This window comes from Hyperolius riggenbachi, chromosome 7 (genome assembly GCF_040937935.1).
Source record: "Hyperolius riggenbachi isolate aHypRig1 chromosome 7, aHypRig1.pri, whole genome shotgun sequence".
Lineage (NCBI taxonomy): Eukaryota > Metazoa > Chordata > Amphibia > Anura > Hyperoliidae > Hyperolius > Hyperolius riggenbachi.
Window position 1 is genome coordinate 268,237,789 of NC_090652.1, and position 26,242 is coordinate 268,264,030.

The following is a 26,242-nucleotide window of genomic DNA, read 5'->3' on the forward strand; positions in this document are numbered from 1 at the left end:
TTAACAGCGGTCTAAGTGGGCCTGCTGAGCAAAATGTTGGATGAAGCCCCCTCTCCAGTAATAAAAAAAAAAAAACCTAAAATGCAGAATATCACATAAATAGACAGTATCACTTAAACATAACTAGGCAGAGTTACCCAACTTCAGTGCTGGCAATACTGGCTTTCTGCTGGGTGAGCTGGCCTGCTGCCATTCCCCCATATCATTCCCTGACCTTCTAGTGGACGCCCTCCCATGCTCCACAGGCCTCCCATTGAGGCGCCACAACTCCCAGCATGCCCCCATAGAACAACCACAGCTCCCTGCATGCCCCCATAAAGGTCTCACAGCACCCAATGTGCCCACATAGAAGCACCATAGTACCCAGCATACCCCCATTTTTATGTGCTGTGGTGCCATGCTGGGTGCTATGGTGTCATGTTGGGTGCTATGGTACCTCTATGGGGCACGCTAGGTGCTGTAATGCCATGCTGGGTACTGTGTGGTGCTATGCTTAGTGCTGTTGTACCTCTATTTTGCCTGAGGGACGTCCGGGGCACCCCAGAATAGATTAGGGGCATGTGCCACTGATCTTTGGGGCTAGCCACGCCCCCGTCCATCAATGTAAGCCAATGTGATTGGCTCACAGTGATCACGCAGTCAGGAGCCAATGAAATAGTCTCCTGACCGGCTCACAGAGCTCTGCCAATGGCAGAGAAAGAGGCCTGTGGCGATGGGAGAGATTGAAGCAATCGGCTGTAGCGCCGTTAACGTGCAGTGGGGAAGTTGAAATCCACGTCCTGTCAGAGCTGCGCAGCCACCTGCAGGAAGTAGATTTCAATCAACGCAGTCTGCAAGAAGTTAAGAAACTCAGTGCTTTGTGTATGTGTGACCTTTGGGAGGCTGTCAAAAGGCTATTTTCAATACATTTCATTTATAATTACCCTTTTCCTTTAAGTTATAAATTCAGTTCTGATTGCTTTACCTTTAGTAGATAGTTCTTAGTTCTAGTGGCCAGTTGAGAATCTGTCAATAATAAAGCTGGCACTTCCCTCAAATGTATTTTTATTCCAAGAAAAACTAAAACGCCAATGTTTCAGGACCTCACCAGGTCCCTTTAACAAGGCAGAATTTGTTCAATGCTGCCGGCAGATCACAAGCCACACATCACATTAGTGGGTGTATTTGAGGTGATCCCATCCTGGACGTCTGATTGTCTATGACGTTACGGAGCAGCAGAGAGATTGTTGCCATTCAGCAAGGTTTAACTAGATAAAGGAAGCCAGCTTTATTATTGATTGACTGAGGTGGGAGGCCTCATCCTCCTACTGTATCTGCTGAAGTACTCCTACTTAAAGCAGACCAAAACCCAGAACTAGAGATGAGCATAATGACTTAATTACGATTTCGCGAAATTTCGCGTAATTAGTGTAATTACGATTATGGCCGTAAGTACATAATCGTAATGAAGAAGGATTTCGCGGAATTCCGCGTAAGCGTAATTTTCGCGTAATTTTCGCGTAATTTTCGCATTACAGTGGGTATCGCGAAATTACGTTTGCCTTGCATGCAACCGTTTGTAAGCGTAGTTACATAACGCAATTTCGCGATAGTTCATATTACTGTAAGCGTTAACTTTCGCATGGTTTTCGCGTTACGGAATGCTATTTCGCATATAAAATTCGCCATGTAGTGATATTTCGCATCAAAATTCGCCATGCAGACGAAAATGCCTTTGGCGAAAATTCGCGAGCAACCCTGCTAACAAGTAATTACGAAATTTGCGAAATTGCGAAGAAATGCGAAATTACGTTATGGTTTAACACGAAATTACGTTATGAACGAAACGCGAAATTACGCTTTGAAAATTACGCTTACGGTATTTTCAATTACGATTTTAATGGCAATCACGCTACCATAATTTCGCATCGTAATAGCAAATTTCGCATGCGTAATTATAGTAACGCGAAATTTCGAAAATTTCAGCTCAACACTACCCAGAACTTCCACTCTGCGCTAAAAGATGAGCAATAGCATAGTAATCTTGAGGCCCCTTATACAAACTAGCAGGTAATTCTTGGATTGCGTAAGCTTACTTCGCCACAAGGGGCCGCAAAAGCAATGAAAGTTGATGGAGACTTTCACACCTATGCAGTGCACCAGAAGTATTCGAGCCAACGCAAGGGCAACAGCGTGTTACTGTAATGCACAGTGCTTGGGGTAATGTAAGTCTATAGGTGATTCATGTAGTGTAAACGATAGAGTTCTGATAGAGTTCAGTGCGTTGTGGCACACATGCGTGGACCAACGGGAATCCCAGGGAATTTCAGTGCAGTACTTCCTGCCCAGCAGGGAGTACATCACTGATCGGGGGGTATCACTATACATATGACCCTGCCGGCGCACTCTGCCGCAGGGTCGTATGTTTTTCATTTTTGTATTGCAGTGGCATGCGCCAGGAGCATTGCATCCCCACCCCAAGGCAAAAATATATGTAAAACTGGCCTTAAAGAAAAAAAATTGTTACAGCTTACAGAACTACTACTACAAAAAAAATCTGCAGTGTCTACTTCTTGGTTTCATGGGAGATGGGAGCAGAGAAAGAGTTAGCCTCCTGTGTTTCCATATTAGCATATAACTAGGTACAGCCGTGGAACAGAGTTGCCAGCCCAAATCACACTTGTGATTACTTGCTGAGAATTAGACAGGCTGTTCTGTATAAACACACGCAGGGTGGATTTCTATGTGTATTCCTGTCTCCCGTGCAAGAGTTTAGGTCTGCTTTTAGAGACTGAGGTTCAAACTAGCAGCGAGTGTGAGACATTCTTCACTGCTACATTTTCTTGATAATTTAGCATGTACACTGCGGCCCATGATCCTTCCCGAAAGATCCAGACTGGCGGTTTGTCTTAGTCGAAACACAGGCTGACGGCACTGTTTTCTTACTCACCCCCCCCCCCCCCCATATAAAACATCTGTACAGGACTCAGCCCTGAACTGTTTCCATGGTGATCGAATCCTGATCCCTGTACCCAACAGCAATTCTCCATGTGTACACATTTTATGTTATTCACAACTTTACATCCAATATTGAAATTATTTTCTGACTCATTTGAATGCTAATATAGGCAAAAGAGAAGGGATTTGAAATAAAAATAATTATTTTGGTCATGAATTATGTATACCAGTGAATGGAGGTTTGGTAGTGGTATTGCTGAAGATATGGGGGTGTGGCAGTGGTGTTGCTGAAGATGTAGGGGTGTGGCATGGCAGCAGGGGAGTATCTGAGTAATATAGCACCTATGGCAAATACTGAAATTGCACGAACCAGTCACACACCTCCAGATAAAATTATCAAGTAGCCAGATGCCTCATGATAAACAAATTAAATAGCCAGGTTGTATACAATGAACAGAGGCGCCAAAAGTATAAGATTAGATTAAATGAGCTTAAAAAACAACCTAAATGGCAAAATTGAAGGAGGAGGTGGTGGTCTTACCTCCCTCAAGCAGACATGACAACGACTGTGATTCAGACAGTCAAACACATTTATTAGGAACTCCAAAAAGAAATGCAACGCGTTTCGCAGGTTCAACCCCGCTTCATCAGGCAATATAGGGAGGAGTATCAAACAATCTGCACAAGGATTCAAGTTAAGCGCTTAACTTGAATCCTTGTGCAGATTGTTTGATATTCCTCCCTATATTGCCTGATGAAGCGGGGTTGAACCTGCGAAACATGTTGCATTTCTTTTTGGAGTTCCTAATAAATGTGTTTGACTGTCTGAATCGCAGTCGTTGTCATGTCTGCTTGAGGGAGGTAAGACCACCACCTCCTCCTTCAATTTTGCCATTTAAGTTGGTTTTTAAGCTCATTTAATCTAATCTTATACTTTTGACGCCTCTGTTCATTGTATACAATGTTGAGTCCACCCTTGGTGGAAGGTTGCTACCCTTTCTTCCTGTCTACAGAGAGCTACTTCTTAATCCTGAGTGGGGTCAGGACAATCTCCCCACCTGCCTTTACAGTGGTTGCCTGCTGGTGACCCTGACTTGTGAGTATCTAGCAATACAAACTTATTGCCACCTTGTCCAGTACGAATTACACTATTGGGGCTCTTGGTGTTCCCTGTTTTTATAAATAGCCAGGTTGGTCAAGATAAAACAATTAGCCAAGTGTACTATAAACATAAATTAAGTAGCCATGTTCCCCAGATAACAGAATGAATATGATCTGAGTGATGGGGAGGCATGGGAGCAGGCAGGGCAGCACAGCACAGGGGCGGGCATGGAGCCCATGGTGCTGTGGTGCCCATGGCATGAGCCATGCCTGTTCCCCTCTAGATACGCCTTTCTCATTGGGTTTGCAAATAATTCTAGCATACATGCAGATTTAGTGCACATCACATGCAGCTTGTAATTGGACCAATCAAAGTTGTCAGGAAGTGAATTCAATTGTCCTAATTCCAAGATTCATGGAATTGGCTTGCAAATCTTGTTGACCATCCCCAACTATGATAGCTACTTAAGCACCATTGCAGCCAATTCTTTTGTAAATCTAGCTAAGGAGAATCCCTACTTTATCTGTAAGATCAGTGCCTCGGGGGGACATTGTGTAACACACTGAATGTTATGGAAGTGAAGCATTAAAGGTGTTCTAGGTTACTGTCTGTTATATGCAATTTGTTAATTCCAGGCTTTTATCTCGCTGCTCCTCCGCATACTTTAATTGTATGGATTTGGATAAAAGCTGAGTAACAGCTTGACATATTTTCTGAAGCCACCCCATACTGTTCTTGTGTCTGGCTCTATTTTCGAGTAGTGGCTTGGAAAAGATGTGCTGGTAATATGAGAAAAGAAAGGTAGCTACATAATGGTAGCATCAAATTAAAGCCCCAGCTCAGATTCAGTTTCACTTGTATTTCTCAGAAATGTAATTTGAAAATGTACATTAAGGATACAGAGCTGCTGCTGCAACCTGTCAGTGGTGGCCAGGTCCTCACTGCTGATGCCTTGCAGCCTCCTTAACCCATTAGCAGCTTCAATAGAGTTATCTCGTTTGTGATAAGTGCTCTGCTTTTTACCTCTGTCGGTAGAACTTGTTGTGCTCTAAATTCTTGGAATACTTCGATCTCTTTCTCTGGTAGCAGAAAATATAGAAACTGAAAGCAGAGGTCCTCTACAGGGAGTGCAGAATTATTAGGCAAATGAGTATTTTGACCACATCATCCTCTTTATGCATGTTGTCTTACTCCAAGCTGTATAGGCTCGAAAGTCTACTACCAATTAAGCATATTAGGTGATGTGCATCTCTGTAATGAGAAGGGGTGTGGTCTAATGACATCAACACCCTATATCAGGTGTGCATAATTATTAGGCAACTTCCTTTCCTTTGGCAAAATGGGTCAAAAGAAGGACTTGATAGGCTCAGAAACAGTCAAAAAATAGTGAGATATCTTACAGAGGGATGCAGCACTCTTAAAATTGCAAAGCTTCTGAAGCGTGATCATCGAACAATCAAGCGTTTCATTCAAAATAGTCAACAGGGTCGCAAGAAGTGTGTGGAAAAACCAAGGCGCAAAATAACTGCCAATGAACTGAGAAAAGTCAAGCGTGCAGCTGCCAAGATGCCACTTGCCACCAGTTTGGCCATATTTCAGAGCTGCAACATCACTGGAGTGCCCAAAAGCACAAGGTGTGCAATACTCAGAGACATGGCCGAGGTAAGAAAGGCTGAAAGACGACCACCACTGAACAAGACACACAAGCTGAAACGTCGAGACCGGGCCAAGAAATATCTCAAGACTGATTTTTCTAAGGTTTTGTGGACTGATGAAATGAGAGTGAGTCTTGATGGGCCAGATGGATGGGCCTGTGGCTGGATTGGTAAAGGGCAGAGAGCTCCAGTCCGACTCAGACGCCAGCAAGGTGGAGGTGGAGTACTGGTTTGGGCTTGTATCATCAAAGATGAGCTTGTGGGGCCTTTTCGGGTTGAGGATGGAGTCAAGCTCAACTCCCAGTCCTACTGCCAGTTTCTGGAAGACACCTTCTTCAAGCAGTGGTAGAGGAAGAAGTCTGCATCCTTCAAGAAAAACATCATTTTCCTGCAGGAAAATGCTCCATCACACGCGTCCAAGTACTCCACAGCGTGGCTGGCAAGAAAGGGTATAAAAGAAGAAAAACTAATGACATGGCCTCCTTGTTCACCTGATCTGAACCCCATTGAGAACCTGTGGCCCATCATAAAATGTGAGATTTACAAGGAGGGAAAGCAGTACACCTCTCTGAACAGTGTCTGGGAGGCTGTGGTTGCTGCTGCACGCAATGTTGATGGTGAACACTGACAGAATCCATGGATGGCAGGCTTTTGAGTGTCCTTGCAAAGAAAGGTGGCTATATTGGTCACTGATTTGTTTTTGTTTTGTTTTTGAATGTCAGAAATGTATATTTGTGAATGTTGAGATGTTATATTGGTTTCACTGGTAAAAATAAATAATTGAAATGGGTATATATTTGTTTTTTGTTAAGTTGCCTAATAATTATGCACAGTTATAGTCACCTGCACGCACAGATATGCCCCTAAAATAGCTAAAACTAAAAACAAACTAAAAACTACTTTCAAAAATATTCAGCTTTGATATTAATGAGTTTTTTGGGTTCATTGAGAACATGGTTGTTGTTCAATAATAAAATTATTCCTCAAAAATACAACTTGCCTAATAATTCTGCACTCCCTGTATTATTGTCACACGCTGACCTCTATTGATAAGTATTAAACACACTAGCTGTCTATGCATATCACAGTATACTTACATTAAATAACAAACACTGGACAATCTAATTATGTTTCACAAATAGTGTATTTAAAATCTTATACAAACACACCTGAAACCCCCCCCCCCCCCCATATATTATCCTATTCTATTGCACTCATTATATCCCATCTAGCAAGATTACATGAATGGTGGAACACGGTTTATAAACAGTGCTGGTTTCTAATATATTATGAATACTGTGGTGTCCCTTTAAAAAGTTGTTTCACCTTCCTCCTGTGAACCATAAGCGCTTACTGAAAAATATAATGTCCATTCACCACTGCTCATAAGCTTGCTGGGAACCAATAAATTACAGTGATAGTGTCCATAAAAACAAACAAACAATTTAACCACACTTTGAGAAATCAGCGGATACTTGTTCTTAAGCCTACTCAAATGTCCTTGTGGCCACTTAACATAGTGACTGATCTCTTACCGACCTCTGTAGTTTTCTGGACTGAAGGCAAGCGAGGGCGTCCCCACTTAATTCCACAAAGCCCTCCAGCTCCCCACTGGCTTAAAGTGAACCTCCGGACTAAAAAGCTACTCAGCAGAACTGAAAAGGCTTGGTGTTTCTTTAATGGTTTCACAGTATCAGAACTTTGTTTTTCTTACCAAAGCATCATTTTTAGCTGAATTTTTAGCTAAGCTCCACCCATCAAAGAAAACTGCCCGGGCTTTTTTTCCCTGATGCTGTGCAAAGCATGATGGGATTTCCTATGTTGTTATTCATGTTGCCTAGCAACTGGGAGGGGTGATCAGCACACAGGACAGTTGGAACTGTGTCTCATGCTCCCTGTCACCTACTTTCAACCAAAAAGATGGCTGCCATCATAAAATCAAACATTTGCCTGTTCTTTTAAAACAGGGTGGGTAAGAGATTATATTACCTATCTATTTTAATTAACATAACTAATGTAACTTAATGACAGTACGTTTCTTTAGGCTGAAGTTCCTCTTTAAGAGGCTCGGTCTATTGACAAGTGGCTATAATAAATACATATTACAGCAGTACTAGTTAGAAGCAGAGAAATATAAGTAAGAAATTCAAAAAAATGCACAAAAATAAATTGGCCTGGAGCATTTGCAAGCATCTAAATAAATTGGCTGCTAAAGGGCTAAAGGATACCTGACCCGAAGGCAAAGCTATCCTAGGTACAGTAAGAACAGAGGTATATTCATGCTGGATCCACATACTACAGTCCATTGTCCGTTCCTCTACTCATTCCCCCGCTTCCCATAATCACTCTTTAGTTCCTCTCCTATCACCCTCCCATTCCTTCCTCTTTCCCACCATATTCATTACCCTTGATGGGCAGAGAATAGGAAGAGGCGTCCCTCTCCTTAGGTAAGTATTTAACTTTTGACCCAAGGTTCACCTCAGACACTAAAACAATAGGATGTTTTGGAGAACATCAGTATGGCGGGACGTAACAACAGCCCATAAGGCCCCCCTGCGATAATGTCATGAGGCCCCCTGGAATCCAAACTCCTCCCCTCCATACCCGACCTCCCCTGCACATCCCTTGCCCCGATATACATGCAGAATGGGGCAGGGACCAGAGTAATATTTACCTGCTCCAGCACTGTGGGTCTCCTTCGTGCATCACAGCTGCACACTTTTCGCTGCCATTCGCTGACTCCCGATCGATCACGTGACTCGCATCATCAGGTGATTGGAAGCCAGCGAATGGCAGCATAAAGTGTGCGACTGTGATGCACGAAGGAGACCCACAGTGCTGGAGGAGGTAGACATCACTCCACTACCTGTGCTACTCTGCATGTGGGTAAGGAGAGGGAGGAGGAGTGGGCCCCACAGCCACCCCTCTCGGCAGTTGCAGGGACGCAGGGATATTGTTACACCCCTGTCTATGCTATGAGTGCCCTGATAATGTAATGGGTCAAAAGGTGCATGAGATAGGTACTAGTTATATTTAGTTATAATAATAATACTGCTTATTATTGCTGAGACTGGCGTACCTGTAAACAATCGTTCTCTCTTCAGTTTGTTTTTCTCAGACTTTTATCTAACGGTGTGTGTCCTTCAGCAGGCCAGCAACTCGTGTCTCCCCAGTCGGCTCCCTCCTGCATCGAGAATAAGAATGATGTCAGTCGGGAGAACAGCACGCTCGATGTTACCAAGGTGAGTTCTGCAGCATAAAAGCCACAACCGAGAATGAGAAATTCCTGCATGAAATAAATATCAAAGGCCACATTTTTAAAATTCAGCAAGCAGATAAGCTTTGTTCAAAGCAGAGCCTGCCAAGCAATGCATTCACTCGCTTTTAATTATTAAATCTAGGACATTTTTCGGGGGAATCAATATACACAGTGCACCGTGGCAGCTTATCGTTTACTGATCTTTTTTCTTGAAATTTGAAATAAAGTTACACTTCAGGGAGCTTTCATTATTATAGCTCCCTCAGGATCCGGAATTATCCGCGGCCAGAGTCAAATAGCTAATAATTATACTGGGGGACTTTCAGAATGTTAGAAAGCTGTCAATGAGGTTCTCAAACAATGATGCGCCGGTTGGCTGGGGACATGTTTAAACACCATCTGCAGGCAACGTGTATATTCTAGCTTGGTATGAAAACCATACTCACATGGAAGGAAAATGTTCGCTTTTATTGAGACAAGTAAAACAGCTAACATGTTTTGGACCACGTCCTTAAAGGATACTTGTAACCTCAATAACGAAAAAAGTTACTTACTTAGCTAAAAAGGTTGTGGATTCCTTAGAAGATTCCAAGTCCTCTCTGCATCGCTTTATTCTCCTGCAGGACTCCCGTTCAAATTTCCTGCTGGCTGCGCCTTTGGGTCTCTAAATACTTACAGAGACAAGAAGATCTGCTCAGTACTGCACACACATTACACATCTGCATCTTCGGACATACTCAGAGACCCAAGTACTTCCATAGCCTTCTGAGTAGACCCGAAGTTGTTCTACATTTAAGTTAGATGTTAGAAAGGGGTGGGGGGGAGGGGGGGGGGTGATTGTGAAACAAAGGAACACAGAGAGGACCAGGAAGGCCCTTATGGAACCAGAGCCTTCCCTCTTCTTAGGGGAGTATGTAACTGTTTTTTACAGATATCCTCCCAGAAGGTCTGAAACATGTTAGCCATTACTTGTCTATTATCACTGGATTGAGAGGTAGAAGTTAAGAATGCAGTATTTTCTAGTCCTGTGTAGGCAGCCAGTGGCAGAGCTTAGATTTTTGTATACTTGTTTTGGTCAGTTGATGATAGGGTAGGGGACGTTTCAACTAATGGACACAGAAAGTTATGTGGCCATGACAGGGACTTTCATCCAGTCTTGCTCCATCCTGTGATACAAGAAAAAAGTTTTGACCCTAATTCCAATTTAATCATTTCTATATTCTCTACTGCCTGGAAATGGTAGAATTTCAAGAGACTCACTGTGAGAGTGTCCTCCTCTGATGGTATATCATGTATATGGCCAAGCTTCCTAATGGCTTCATGCATACTTTACATCAGGGGTCTCAAACTCAATCTACCTGGGGGGGCCGCAGGAGGCAAAGTCAGGATGAGGCTGGGCCGCATAAGGAATTTTACAATCGCGGCGCATCGCCGCCTCTGCCCGCCCCTCTCACTCTTCCTTCAGAGAGAGGGGCGGCGATTGACGTCAGGAGGGGCAGAGCTGAAGCTGAAAGCTCTGCCCCTTCCAGGAAATGTCGGCGGATTGCCCCCCGGGCAATTTTTTTTTTGTATATTCTTTATTTGTTCAAAAGGGAAAATAACAAGCAATAGAACAGTACAGCATTTTTGTCAGTTACAGTACATCATGAGTAAGACACAATCAATTGAACCATGAAAAATGTATCATATAGTGCGGACTTCATCATAGCTCACTCAATGAGGTATTTTAGTGTTAATTCAAGGGCACTGTTAGCTATAAACCTAATGTGAGATGAGGTATAGGAGTTCAGAACCATTAGCACATAGTGATAAGAAAGTCCAGGTATTTATCCCCATACTTTCGGCAATTTTGGGGCTCTGCAGCCCTCGTTTAGCGGCTGGGATGCGGCGGATTACTTGGGAGCACTGAAGCGAACTATAAGGAAGCTTTTGCCAGCGAGGGCCACAAAATATTGTATCGAGGGCTGCAAATGGCCCGCGGGCCACGAGTTTGAGACCCCTGCTTTACATTCTACAGATGACCTTCCCCTCCCATAGTGCTCATGGGAGGCAAAGTTCCTAATTGGAAGTTTCTGGGATGTTATTTTCCTGATGAAGTTACTATTTCCTTAAATCAATATTGCTACTACTGGATATTCTGATATGAAATCAATTTAAAGGGAAAAATTATATAAAATTAACACATGATGCACCTGCAAATTAATATGACATACTTACCTCACAGTCAGTTCTTCATAGAAGTTCACCATATTATTCTAACAATGATTTCTTCTAGTTCTGACAAGATTTTGTCAGAGCTGAAATATATTAGTTGCTGTCCGTTATAACTGGAAGGACAACTGATGAGCAAGGCAATGTCCATGTTTCCCTATGGCTCACGTGGGCGATATTACAGTTTTTAACAGTGTGCTGAACAGGAAGATGTTATGAGGTAATGGCCATTTTTAAAATGGAGGACTGAGAATTCCACTGATCACAGTGGACAAGCAGGATGCAGGAGAAGAGAAAGAGATTGAGGAGTAGACTACACGGGAGGTAAGTATGACATGTGTATGTTTATTCTGACATTTAATTTTTAGTCCAGGTTTCCTTTAAACACGCAAACTTGAATATAGGTGATAGGTCTGCTTTAATTATGGTAAACTGATTTATATTTTGTTTCTAATTGGGCTCCTGCTATATTGTTTTATTAAATTTTTTGGAAAACGATACATATAAATATTTGACAAAAACAGAGAAATCTCTGGTGCTTTTTTTCCACAAAATCTGGGAATAAGCCAGCTACATTTGCATGGATAATCTTGTAAGCGTTAAGAGAGATTGCACGCCGCTGTCTAACCAAACAGATGGCTGATGAAGCGGCTGTGCGAAGTGTCCGTCTTTATAGAGGGCTGAAGAATTTGGTTATTGCAGCCGCTGCCCAGTTTATTAAAGATCATAGACAGAACCTGACATCACCGACCCTGTCCAGATAGCATCATCTTAAGGCGATGTTGTGTTTCGCCAATGCTAGACGATTCTCTGCAGGGGGGCACAGAAGCGGTGCGCTTAGTAGCTTAGCGTTCAGGATCAAATGAGATGATGGGAGATGAGTGTAACGTTTGCACGAATGATGGAAAAAGTGAGTTGCCACCCAATAGCTTGTTATTATTCAAGATATGTTATCATTAGAACCTAAAAATATACTGTATATTCTGGCGTATAAGATTCTGAAAAGTCAGGGGTCATCTTATATGCTGGGTGTCATTGATGCCGGGTGATATGCCATATCCTGTTACCGACTCTAAGATCTCACTGCTGAGGACTATAGTGAAGCGGCGCAGGCACATATGTACGAGATCTGAGAGGCAGAGAAGGAGGTAAATAGGATACAAGGGTGGGCCAGAAGGGTGAAAGAAGCGTGTGTTATGGGCACAGCGCAATCTATTCTTCCATACCGCTCTGATAAACAGGTAGACAAGGAGAGCTGACCAATCTACTTAAGAAGACGGAGAGTTGACCAATCCAACCAGTCAATCGCCTATATACAGTTATATACTGGGTACCACATACAGTACAGCACCAGTGTCTGTTCATACAAGGCACCAGTATATGATGTTTTTTTCATTTTTATTTGGTGTGCATTGGAAGAGGGATGATCTTATACAGCGAGTATATCCCAAACTCTATATTTTAACTGGAAAAGTTGGGGGGTCGTCTTATATAGCCAGTCGTCTTATACGCCGGAATATACGGGTAGTTCAAAAACTACTATGTACATTTTTGTACTCTATTTCAAGACCACTACTCCTGTATGATTTTATTTTTTCCTAAAATGAACGTCAGAGAAGCACCTTCAAGATGTACTTATGGGTGTTCTAATTGCTTTTATTAGAGTGTTATCTTTTCTGAGATTTTTTTAAGATAATGTTTTTCCCACTAGCCCATCATGAAAAATAATTTATGAATGGTTAAGTGGGGGCCCGGGGAAGTGGGAGGACAATAGGGGACTGAAGCCCCTTCCAAACAAAAGTTGTACAGATCATTGAAGATATTCCACAAAGGACCATCTTTGCTTTGTTTTCCTTACATTACCTTATGCAGGGTGGAAGGGAACAGAGGTTAAAAAATACAAAAATACCTCTGCAATCTGTACTGCCCGAGCATGAGAACTTCAAAGCAATACAGAAAACTCTCGTTTTCAAAAAGTTTGCCTATGTATTTCCAAATGTTATATATTAGGACACTTGTCCGCATATATTTGAAATGGCTGCGGCCAAAATTCGCAAGATGGCACACCCTGATGCAGGCAAACTACTGGCTGGCGTTAATACTATTCCCCCTCCAAGTTGTCACAGCTTGAGGGAGAATAAGTAATTTGGGTACCAGCTATTGCCAGTGGACTAATTACCTCTTTTATTTCTAATTTATGGCCTAGGGCGGCGCTCAAAGCTCTGTACCAAAATAAGCTGATTCGACCTGTCCTGTTTTGCTCCATTCGGATTATGCTATCCACACTAATATGTCAGTATCGGCAGCAGTGACATATTAAGTGCAAAATTCAAAATTGTGCTATCAGGAAAGAGGGCAGAGTGTTGGTAAGAATTTCTGATTAGTGTTAGGCAACGTAAGTGAGGATGATGAGGTTAGACATACACAAGTGTGAGATTAATGTGGAGTGGAGCTACATTTGGAAGGATTAACTTGATACACTGATGGCAGCCATTTATCTCCGCCAGTGCGTAGATTTCAGTAGTAGTGCTCCTGCTGCGATTGCACTTCTGTTCTCCACTTAACTCAGCTGTCTGATCACAGCTGAGCTTGGTTTACCGATCATCTTGAGCCAATCACAATGATCAGAAAGGGAAAAAGAAACAATGGCCTGTGGTCCTGAAAGAGCCAGAGCCTGCTCTCGTGAAGAGGTCAAGATAGGAATAGGAACAATTTATTGGATATTAGAAATTACGTTAAAATCAGGACTGTTGAGTCGGTACAAAAATCTACCAACTCCAACTCCTCAGTTTATGAACCCACCAACTCCGACCCCTGGTACCCAAAATTGCTCCGACTCCTCAACTCCGACTCCACAAGATTTGGGATGCAAAAAATGTGAAGTCAGTAGAATTGCACACCTTATGGAAAGTGGCAATGATGAAGTTCCACACTCTAGAAACCGGATCAATTATTTTTATGTTCCAGTAGTGTACATTGGGACATACAATCTTTGTCAAACTACTTAGGGTATAAATATGACTTTAACAAATTAATTAATTACATATATGTTATGGGTAATCTTGGAAGTAATAAGTGCCTGATGCATGTTTCCCAGCTCAAGCCAGCGTCATCAGAGGCTTAGTATTCATGGACAATAAAGAGCTTGCTGTGGACCGTGCACATATAAACGGTAAATTTCTCCAGACGAGGAGTTTAGAAAAGCAAAGTACAAAGCTCTTCTTTGTCCAGCATGACGCCCAAGTAAGGATGCTCATTCCGATTCTGTGGAATTGAAATTTCCAATCAGTTAAAAACAGAAAATGGAATTCCGCAGAAATCTGATTGACTGCAACTCTAATTATAGCCGACTCACAGAACTCGGAAGCATTGGACCAATCAGAGAATGCAGAATTTATCTTCAAAAATTGGATAACCGCAATAATTTTAGACCAATCACAAGACTGATTTTCTGTTTTTCCGATTTCCGGTCTTCTGATTTTTTTTCCTTCATTTTATGCTTTCTCTGACGAAAAAAATTATAAAAACTTTTAAAAAATTTGAAAATAGGAAATCAGAAAAAAAACGGAAATCTGACAATGAGAAAAATGGAAATTGGCATCGGTGGAAATCGGAATTTCTGCAGAATCAGAAATGGGCAATTTCGACCATCCCTATGCCTAAGTATAATCAGCCAATGAAGACAGAAGACACAGTTTGAGCAACGCAGGGTAATGGTGTCACCTGCTCTGAGACAATGGAGAGAAGGAACCAGACCTGGGAGCTGCCACCGGTAGTAAGAAAGTGCAAGGAATTAATTGTACAATAGTTAATATTTAGAAATTCTAGTGGAAAAAATCATTCCTTCACTGGAATGTTGGCATAGTTTATTTATGTTCAATGTACAGTTTTAGAATTGTCCTGAATATGTTGAGGAGTTCCAGGGCCATTGCTAGGATCCTAAAAGATCGAAGGCACCAGGGACAAACTGAAAGTATAGCGCGCAAAACCATTACCTGTTACCATTACCACACGTGAAATGTAGAAACATTTACCCTAAATGTCAATGCAGAAACCATTAGCACACATATGAAATGTAGAAACTAGTACACCACATACTGGATATTCAGAAACCGTTATCACAGATGTGAAATGCAGAAACCGTTACCACAGATGTAAAATGCAGAAAATGTTACCTCCGACACATGGGAAATGCACTTATTACTCCCTCCACATCTATGAAATACAACAAATGTTACCTCAGACATAAATGCATAAGTGGGGGATGAGAGAGGTCACTGTGTGATGGTGGAGGGTGGGAGAACCCACTGGTGGAGGGTGTTAGAGGTCAGTGGGTGCTGGTGGAGCGTGGGAGTGGTCAGTGGGTGCTAGCGGAGGCTGGTAGAGGTCAATAGGTGCTGATGGAGGGTTGAAGAGATTAGTGGGTGCTGGCAGAGGGTGGGAGAGGTTACAGTAGGTGCTGGTGGAGGGTGGGTCAGTGGTGGAGCCAGCATACAGCTGAGCACACACAGAGTACTCCAGTGGGGCCCCAGGGAGAGCAGCAGTACTTATTGCCTTAAAGGATACCCGAGGTGACATGTGACATGATGAGATAGACATGAGTATGTACAGTGCCAAGCACACAAATAACTATGCTGTGTTCCTTTTTTCTTTCTCTGCCTGAAAGAGTTAAATATCAGGTATGTTAGTGGCTGACTCAGTCCTGACTCAGACAGGAAGTGACTACAGTGTGACACTCACTAATAAGAAATTCTAACTATAAAACACTTTCGTAGCAGAAAATGGCTTCTGAGAGCAGGAAAGAGATAAAAAGGGTCAATAGTTCATAGATTTTAGCTCTGGCATACTTAAATGAATGTGTCATTGAGCAAAAACAATAAAACTGTTAAAACTTCAAAAGTAGATTTAAACATAAAACTGTGGAATATCTTAAAAAGTCATTTTTAGGAGAAGGAAGATACTGTAAATACAATTGTTTATTTCATTCGTTTATTTTCGCCTCGGGTGTCCTTTAAGGACATGTCAGAGAATCTCACTATAGGGAATGGTACGAGTACAATATTTGCCTTGTGGCTATAGATGCATCGCCGAGTGATTATTTCTCGTCTGCTTCCACAAATGCAGTGATACAATAATCCAAGAGTGGCTGGAAGCAGGAAATTGGAGGTGCCATTGAAGTTTGGGCACCACCATAGATGCAATACGATAAAGGAGAGGAGAGGGAGACAACTGCTTCTATTGCTATTTAATCCAGAGTGCGGTGGAACACATGTAAACAATACAATACAGTGTATCTTCAAATTGTGGCATCAAAATTATTCATTTAACGTAAACATGCATGAACATACCATTATCTGAGGTGGTGTGGTAGCTGTGGGTGCTGGGCACAGGTAGCCTTACGGCCGTTTCACACAAAATCTGCGCTTCTACTAGATGCCCCTAGTAATATCGGCTATGGTGGGTAATTGTGGCGATACATACGGTGATAAGAAAGGATCTGCAGTATATACGTATATGATAGTTACAGTCAGTAGTTATTCACCTTTTCTATTTCTTTCATTTGTAGTTTGATTTACATTTTATGAAGAAGATTCCATCTGGAGCTGAAGCTTCAAACATCTTAGTTGGTGAACTGGAATTTTTGGATCGAGCTGTTGTCGCCTTTGTTAGACTTTCTCCAGCAGTTCTGCTTAGTGGCCTTACAGAAGTTCCCATTCCTACGAGGTAATTTCTGCCTAATGGACAATTACAAAGCACCTTTCATTTGTAGAAGGTGGCTGCATGCAAACCTAAGGCTATTTAAGAGGTGTGGGTGGGTAGGATATCCCTATAAAGGTGTTGATCTCAGAAGATTTTGGTTGACCATGCTTATATGATAATGTCAGAAAAGCTGTTACCGACTACTCTCCCCTTTCTGCCTCTTAACGTACCAATCTCTATTAAACAATGGCTCTGAACAATTCATCTGTGCCCATCAGTGTACAATAAATATCCTACTTGTGGCATTCCTTCTTCTGGCCTGCAGGACTGCATAAGATTATCTATGCTATTTTAGATTGTTGTCTCTTGTCCTGCCTGTCTGTGTATGCTGAAGGTACAAAGCAAAGCATGGCTAAACATACAGAGCTGCTGTAGCCTGTAACTAAACCTAGTTGCAGTTATTCTGCATCCGTGACTTTTGAACAGAACACTCCTACAGACCCCATTCCAGTGCAGGTTGCCTCTATGCTTCCTCAACAAAATGCGTCCAAAAGGTTCCTTCTGGCAATTGTGGCCAAGTGCTTTCTGACTGAGAAAGCATGACAAAGCAGGTGCTTTTGGCTCTGTGCACGGGCCGCGTGGTGCCTGAGGTGGACACCACTATAGCAACAATGCTGTACTCCACGGCTGCGCAAGGCTAATTTTGAGTTCCGGTGATTGCCGACACCCAACTACTTCTCCCTCCGAGTTGCTACGACTCGGAGGGGGAATAGCATTTAACGCCACAGGGGATTTGAGCAGCAGGGTGAGCCGTCATTCGGCTCACCCTGTGCCCAACTCACCGGCAGTGTTACAATATGTACGCATGAATGAGGAAGGTCCACTAGAAGGGTTGATACTACTGCTAAATTTCAAATACTTTGGTGACATAATGAGAAGACCAGATTCTTTGAGAAATCCTTGATGCTGGGAAAAAGTGAGGGCAAAAGATGAAGAGCATGGCAGAGGCTAAGATGGATAGACAGCATATGTGAAGCTATGAACATGCCTATGGCTATGCAACAGCTGAAAGAAGCAGTGATTGACAGACACTTCTGTCAAGCAGAAGTACATATGGTCACGAAGAGTTGGAGTCAACTAAACAAATGAGGAGGAGAAATTGAAACACCTGTCCCACATCTCTCCAATGGTTATGATTTATAGAGGCATGCAACTCTGCTGTTTCCTCTTTCTCTTGCTATTTGCTATGGCCATAGAGTCATTCATAAAAAGCAATCAAAAAGGAAAACCATATTAAAGGATAACAATGTGAACATGTCCCGTTTAAGTCTTGTCTGTATGCGATTACATTTTTTTCTATTTCAAAACATTTCATTTAGTATTTGCTATACAGGTAGTCCCCAGTTATCGAACAAGATAGGGACTTAAGGTTCGTTCTTAATTTGAATCTGTTCTTAAGTTGGAACACTGTTACACCTCTATTCCCCCTTTTGACTACAGTGTCCCCCTCTGTGTCTCTCTGTCCCCCTAATGCATGTTTATCGCCTTCAGTGCCTTTTTTCCCCTCTGTGCCTCTATGTCTCATTCTTTGCCTCTCTGTCTACTTCTTTGTCTCTCTGTCCCCCTCTGCGGCTCTGTCCCCCTCTGTGCCTATGTTCCTCTTTGTCCCCTCTGTCCCTTCTGTTCCTCTGCCCCTCTTTGTCTCATCTGTGTCTCTGTGCCCCTTTGTCCACTCAGTGCATCTCTCCCTTCTGTGTCTCTTTGTTCCTCTGTGTCTCTGTCCCTTCTGTGTTTTTGTACCCTCTGTGTCTATTTGTGCCCTCTGTGCCTTGCCCCCCTTTGTCCCTTCAGTGCCTCTGTCACTTCTGTGTCTGTCCCCAATGTGTCTCTTTGTAGAATATGTACATCTGTCCCCTCAGTGTCTCTGTCATTTCTGCGTCTTTGTCCCCTCTGTGCCTCTGTACCCCCTCTGCCTCTGGCCCCTGTACCCCTTTCTTTCCAACAGCAGCAATGTTGAACTCACCTTCTATCCCAAGTCCAGCGCTGCTCGTCTCATCTAACCACCCCACTTTCTGTTCCCTCTAGTGTAATATGTATCTCTTGAATGCCACACATATCTTGCATAGAGTCCTTTGTGCCTATTCTTGTCTGTATGTCTCGACAGACTGCAATCTTCAAATGAGTAGGGTGATCAGCACTGAAGATTTTCAACGGTGTGTTTATTCACCAACACCGTGAATATACAGCCAGCATCCAGTATTTATGGCAGGATGTAATTATAGCCTTCAATAAAATTGTTCGCTATTAGATGCACACAGCATAGCAAGACACTCTCAAGAGAAACTGTGCCTACACTGTGGCTGGGTAAATGCACAACGGACAGTTGCCATTTCGAGATGTGTCCAGCTCTTTGTCAAGTGCAGTGGTACTCACACAGTTGTCGTTTCAAGCGGTGTCCCAACGTTTTTCAAGTGCAGTGGTACGACTGCACTTGACATGAGAGCGGGACACCGCTCAAAACAGTGACTGTCCATTGTGCCTTTACCCAGCCACAGTGTAGGCACCGTTTCTCTTGAGGGTGTCTTGCTACGCTGTGTGTACACAAATACTTTTATAGAAAGCTATAATTACATCCTGCCATAAATACCGGATGCTGGCTTTATATTCAAGATGTTGGTGAATAAACACACCTTTGAAAATCTTCACTGCTCACTCTGGTGTACAGTACTGCTGCCATTCACAAGATCCGACCGGTGGCGGAGAGAGGAAGACGACATCGCTGGACTCGGTTTGGAGGTGAGTCCAACAATGCTGCTGCTGCGAGGGACACATGCCGGGACTTGGGGGAAATTTGAAGCTGCTTCTTTAAACTTCCCACGCGCAGAAATGAGGGAAATGACGCAATCGCGTCAGGGTCAGGTAGTTCATATCGATGATGGGTCACTCATAAGTCGGGTGTTCATAAGTCTGAGATCACCTGTATTAAGTTTGATTACCCAAATTATAGCCATGGCTGTGACCTAAGGAGAATTGATTTAATTTGTAGATTTCTAGATTATTCTAACACATATACAATCTTTCTGTTACACACATGCGTTATTTCAGATGCATTATGACTTGGATGAAGATCAAAGCACATCAGGAAACCTATATAGATTTTTCAACTCAAAACTTTATTGAAATGACATAATTAGCTTATGAACAACCTTTTATATGTGTATCCATATACAGTACAGCCGTAACAATATGTTATGCTACTTTTGCTGGAGTAACCAAAGAGTGGAATAAAAATATAATGCACAAAGCTAAATAAGACAAATGAATGTAGCTTGCTGTATTAAAGCAATGCTATGATTACTTGAGTATGCCACTGCTATTTGTGTTGAGTAAAGATGATCATTTTTCTCCTATGTTATATTATTTAATAGAAGGCTGTTTCTGTCTTTTGATAACTGACATATTTCTTATATGCAGATTTCTGTTTATACTTCTGGGACCGCTAGGAAAGGGACAGCAGTATCATGAAATCGGAAGGTCAATTGCTACTCTGATGACAGATGAGGTAATTATTTTCGACATTCATAAAAGGGGCCTCCTTGTTAGATGCTTATCAAGGCCCTGTGTCAGGCCACAAATTAAAGAAACGTAAACACGTGTAGCGAACATATTATTATTATTGATTTATATAGCGTCATCATCTTTCTTGGTGCTAAAAAACAAAACATAAAACATTCAATGGGCTCGATTCACAAAGCGGTGCTAACCTAGTTAGCACGCCTAAAGGCTTTGGGCGTGCTAACTAGGGTGCTAAGTAGTTAGCACGCACAAAGCTTTAAGAAATCGCGTGCAAAATTATGCGCGCAAAACTTTACGCGCGTAAACCTTTATGCGCGCATAAAGGTTTACTGTGCGCATAAAGGTTTACACGCGTAAAATTTTGCACGCATAACTGCACGCGATGCGTTTCGCGTGCAAATTAGTGTGCGAAAAGCTCTTTTAGGCGTGCTAAGGGGCTTTTCACAGGCGTGCTAACAGTTAGCACCGCTTTGTGAATCAAGCCCAATGTTGTATAATGTAGATAATGTAATAAATTATAGTGACAATTGTATAGTGATAACTAAGAACTTACAGCAACTGACAAGACACAAAAGACAGAGAACCCTGCCCTTGAGAGCTTACAATTGGGGATACTCATACGGATTTCGCAGAGTTGAAATTTCTGCATCTCCGATCGGAATTCCGTGGGAATCTGATTTACCGCAACTTAGTAATTTTAGCCCAAGCACAGAACTCTGAAGCATTGGACCAACCAGAGAATGCTGAATTTTTCAGCAAAAATTGAATCACTGTGGTAATTTCAGACCAATCACAAGATTTATTTTCTGCTTTCCAATTTTTTTATTTTTGTTTTACCATTTTTTTTTTCATTTTTAGCATTCTATAATGCAAAAAAAAAATGACTAATAAAATACTCCTCAGAAATCTAAAAAACAGAAATTGGCAGTAGTGGAAATCGGAATTTCCTCAGAATTGGAAATGAGCATTTCTGACCATCCCTACTTACAATACTAAAGGAATAGTGAGAAAAGAGGAGGTGGAGTCATACCTGAAGTTTCTTTTCAACCAGGGTTGAGGTATCAGTGCATGACAAATTTTAGGAAGGGAATTCTAAAGCAGAGGAGGGGCTCTTGAGAAATCCTATATATCTACCGAGGCAGACTTCATCACTGATTACTGCCTGAAGTGGCACCCTGCCTCTTAAAGTCATGCAGACACCAGTAACACTGAAATATATTTAATCCCCACAGACCAACATGGCTTAAAGGACTTACGAGCTGAAATGAAAAAAAAAGTTAATTACCTTAGTGCACTGTTAGACCTCTGTGTAGATGATCAGTGCCTCCCTTGTACTTTCCAGACCCCCTGTTATCTTAATCCTCTTATCATTATATGGCCCCGACCCAGCCCAGGGTCGCCTTATCTCTGTGTACTATAATCGCCGCTTTAAAATCCCTCTGCCTGCTCAGTTCAAATAGACGTGGCTGCGTAGGATTATAACCCTGCCCGCAGCTCATCGTCACTCCGTACACTGAGTCATAAGTCATGTGGGCGTCACCACATGACCCCCCACATGACTGACTTCACTTCAAGCCAGCCGTGCCCCCTCAGCATAGAACAGAAGCGCTGAGAGAGGAAGAAGGTAACCTAGTAACAGCATTTGTTTACAGGAGATTTGCAGTGTAAGTAATTGAATTCAAAATCATTTATAACTGATGGGGGACACTTTTATTATCATGTAAAATAGCGTGGCAACATTTTTTTATGAAAAAAAAAAAAAATGTAAAAAAAAATAAATGTTGCCACACTATTTTGCATGATAATAAAAGTGTCCCCCATCATGTGGTGACGCCCACATGACTTATGACTCAGTGTACGGAGTGACGATGAGCTGCGGGCAGGGCTGTTATCCTACGCAGCCACGTCTATTTGAACTGAGCAGGCAGAGGGATTTTAAAGCGACGATTATAGTACACAGAGATCATATAATTATAAGAGGATTAAGATAACAGGGGGTCTGGAAAGTACAAGGGAGGCACTGATCGTCTACACAGAGGTCTAACAGTGCACTACGGTAATTAACTTTTTTTTTTCATTTCAGCTCGTAAGTCCTTTAAGAGTGGGTAAAATAGGCGATGAAAGGTAGCACAGAATAACAACCAAGGTCTAGTTGGTTAGGCATCAATGCAAACACAAGGACCACAAGTTGCATGTTTCCCCACAGCAATCTGCTTACATAGTTAACTGACATGGTTAACATGGCTATACACACCGCCTGCCTATAGCACGTGGCGCTTGTGTGATGGCGCTTGTTGCTGTATGCCGGTGGAGCGTATACCGCTGATGGAAGACCGGGGGATTCCAAAGACGGATGGGCAAAGCGTTGTGGGGGACAAGGAACAGGTAGTGTATAAATATACATACGGGGGCACATTTTTACTCTAGTGGAAACAGGGCAGAGGGTTTTGGCGCATTTGTGTCTCATCCCAATATAGCTCACCATTCCCGACATGTACCCGATTGACCATGACAGCCCGACATCTTGCAGCATGTCCGTCCGATTGATGCATGCGACCAATTTCAGCCCAAAATTGGTTACACTGGGCTGGCTCATGGCAGGACCAATTTTCATCTGATTCAATAATAATTATCGAATCAGATGTTCAGTTGCCTACCAAGTTGAGAGATGTACAGTATGCCACCTTTAGTCCAGTGCTGTCTGGGACTCCAGGAATGTTCTGGGTAGAGAGGAGATAATAAAGTTTGAAAGGCTTCATGAAAACTTGAAGAGTTTGTTGTCAGTACGTGAGACCAGGTCAAGCTTGCTTGATAACTGCAAGAATATGTGCTGAGACATAACCCAGCCTTTATCTAAATGTGGGAAGGTGGAAGCTGAGGAAAGCTATGAATATATAACCATGCAATACTCTAACAAGCATTCTACAAGGCTTTCTCAGATCCTGATTAAGTGAGAGACGCACATGCACATTTCTGCATGTATAAAATGTACCTCTCTGCAAATAAGTGAAGAATGGTAAATTCTGTATATCGGAAAAATAAAGTTTGGTCAGAAGGTCAGATGTAACATAAATTCTTGGATTAGGTTAATTGTAAGCACTGCTAGTCAAATATAATCAGAGAGTAATCTATTGCCTGCCCATACACTGCAGACAAATTATCAAATTAAATCTATCGGAAATCGACCTAGCGCCGCCGCTGCCGGGCCCCCCACCATTTCGATTTTTTTCAAAACAACTGATCATAAATATCGAATTGGTGTAAAACTGGATCTTTTAATTGTATGGTGTGTTAGATTATCCAATATGGGAGATTAATTGATTCATTTACGATTGACTACAAATAGATATCATTTTTATCTTCCCTTTACATGTAGGATATGAAGATCCTAGGGCTGTCTGATTCAGTATGATTCTAAGTGTGTTCTGATTAATACTATACATGCATGATTATCATAGGGTTATAAAGAAATATATATTTTATACTGTTGTTTAATACAAGTTAATGAGTCAGCCTAAACAGTTCTGTATTTAGCTAGAAGACAGTTTATTTTTTTTATCTGACGTGTAGCAAGTCTAAAGCCCAATCTACACGATACGATTCTTTGTGCAATTAGATTACGATTCTATTTACGATCTGATTACAAAACAATGGCAAATCGAATTGAATTGAATCGAATCCCGATTGGACATGTCGGATTTAATCGGATCGTAAATAGAATTGTAATTGAATCGTATCGTGTAGATGGGGCTTCAACTTTAAACAAATCTCAGCCTTAACCTCCTGGGCGATAATCCCTAGCTGAGCTCAAGGTATATCGCGCAGGAGGATTTCTCAGGCCCTGGTGGGCCGATTTGCATAATTTTTTTTGTTACACGCAGCTAGCACTTTGCTAGCTGCATGTAACTTCCGATCGCCGCCGATTTGCCGTTACCCGCCGTGCCACGCAGCCCCCCCCCCCCCCAGACGCCAATCAGTGCCAGGCAGCGCTGAGGGGTGGATCGTGACTCCCTCTGACGTCACGATGTCCATGACGTCGGTGATGTCATCCCGCCCCGTCGCCATGGCGACTGGTGAAGCCCAGCAGGAAATCTCGTTCTGAATGGGATTTCCTGCTTACTCTGATCGCCGAAGGCGATCGGAGTGGGTGGGGGGATGCCGCTGCGCAGCGGCTATAATGTAGCGAGCCCAGGGCTCGCTACATAATTTTAAAAAGAAAACAATTTTTAAAAAGTGCTGCGCCCCCTCCTGGGCGATGCAATTGAAATAATTGAATTGAGGGTTAAATAAGACTTCACAACCCAAATGTTTAATGTGTGCACAGCTTGGGCTTGATTCACTAAGGCTGCTTACACACCAAGACGTTACAGGCGCACGTTAGTGCGCCTGTAACGCTCCCCCAACGCACAGCAATGTAACACAAGTGGGCTGTTCACACAGCCCACGTTGCGTTACATGTAACGCTGCACGTTCTCCGCAAAGTGCAGCATGCTACGGCGTTGTAGCGGCTATAGCCGCGTTAGACTGTTTGCACATGCGCAGTGGGGGCGGAGAGGAGGCGGGGAGAGCCAGCTACAGTAGCCGCGCACATGGCTACTTAATATTCACTGCACTGGCGGGCGCTGATTGGCCGGCGGGACTACGTGATGCGGAGTGTCTCGCTCCGCATCACGTGGACCCGCTGGCCAATCAGCGCCACTCTGGGAGACATTATAGGAATCGAGCCGCCTAACGCGGCTCACTCTACCATCGGCTCTTGCAGCACCATACGTTGTGTTAGGTGCACGTTATGCGACCTTAACGTAGCACCTAACGCAACGTCTTGGTGTGCAAGTAGCCTAAACCGTGATAACTCAAATATCACACCTTATCAAAGACATCACACCTTATCAAAGTTAACACGCCTTATCAGAGTAGCATAGCGAGCGCTGAGAACTTATGCCTGCTAATTGGTAATGACACTCGTCCTGCCCTGAGCCCCTGCGGGTTTGTAGCGCTTGCTATGCTACTCTGATAAGGCATGTTGATTTTGATAAGGTGTGATATTTTTGATAAGGTGTGATATTTGAGTTATCACGGTTTAGTGAATCAAGCCCCTTGTGTAAACTGGGCAGTTTGAAGTTAAAGCGGATCCGAGATGAAAAACTAACTATAACAAGTAACTTGTCTATATATCTTATCTAAAGTTTAGATAGTTTACACAGCAAATCTAGCTGCAAACAGATTTAATAGAAAATGATTATTTCTTCCTGTGATACAATGACAGCAGCCATGTTGTTTGTAAACATTACACAGAGGCCGGCTTATCTGTATCTGGAGCACTCAGCCTGTGAAAAAAAACCTAATCCCCCCTCCTCCTCCCTCCTCCCCTCTGCCTCTGAAATCAATGGCTAGTAACACCTCCCCCTCCCCCTGCCCAGACTGAGCTCCCATGAGCCCTTGCTACTACCAAGGCTCTCTGGAGAAGCTGTGGGCGTGGCTTGTTTAGTTTATAGGGAATTAGAGTATTAAAACAAAAACAAAAAAGTATTTGGCTTGAGGAATGCCCTATAAACAATAGGAAAGGAACACAATTATGCAATGAGTAAAAGTTCACCTCGGATCCACTTTAAAGAATGCCAGATTAAATGTAGACAGGCATATATGAAACCCTTTATTATTAAGAATATGCGGATCACCATGTGCAGAATACCATATAGGTAATAATAAGAAAATGTTAATCCATGCCCTTTATATAGTGGAATATGTAGAATATGAATATATCCTGAATGAAAGAAAATATAAAGGTCTCCTTGCTGACTA

General features: G+C 42.6%; 1 protein-coding gene across 6 annotated transcripts in view; it reads left to right on the forward strand.

Moving 5' to 3' along the window:
- Positions 1-26,242, forward strand: part of SLC4A10 (solute carrier family 4 member 10) — a 289,049-nt gene that overhangs the window by 200,666 nt on the left and 62,141 nt on the right. For 5 of the 6 annotated variants that reach the window (XM_068245670.1, XM_068245665.1, XM_068245671.1 and 2 more), the window contains exons 7-9: positions 8,842-8,936; positions 16,731-16,888; positions 20,339-20,426. In XM_068245670.1, coding sequence (XP_068101771.1) covers positions 8,842-8,936; positions 16,731-16,888; positions 20,339-20,426 — 341 coding nt within the window. The remainder of the gene's footprint in view (positions 1-8,841; positions 8,937-16,730; positions 16,889-20,338; positions 20,427-26,242) is intronic. The other variant, XM_068245668.1, reaches the window with a different exon arrangement.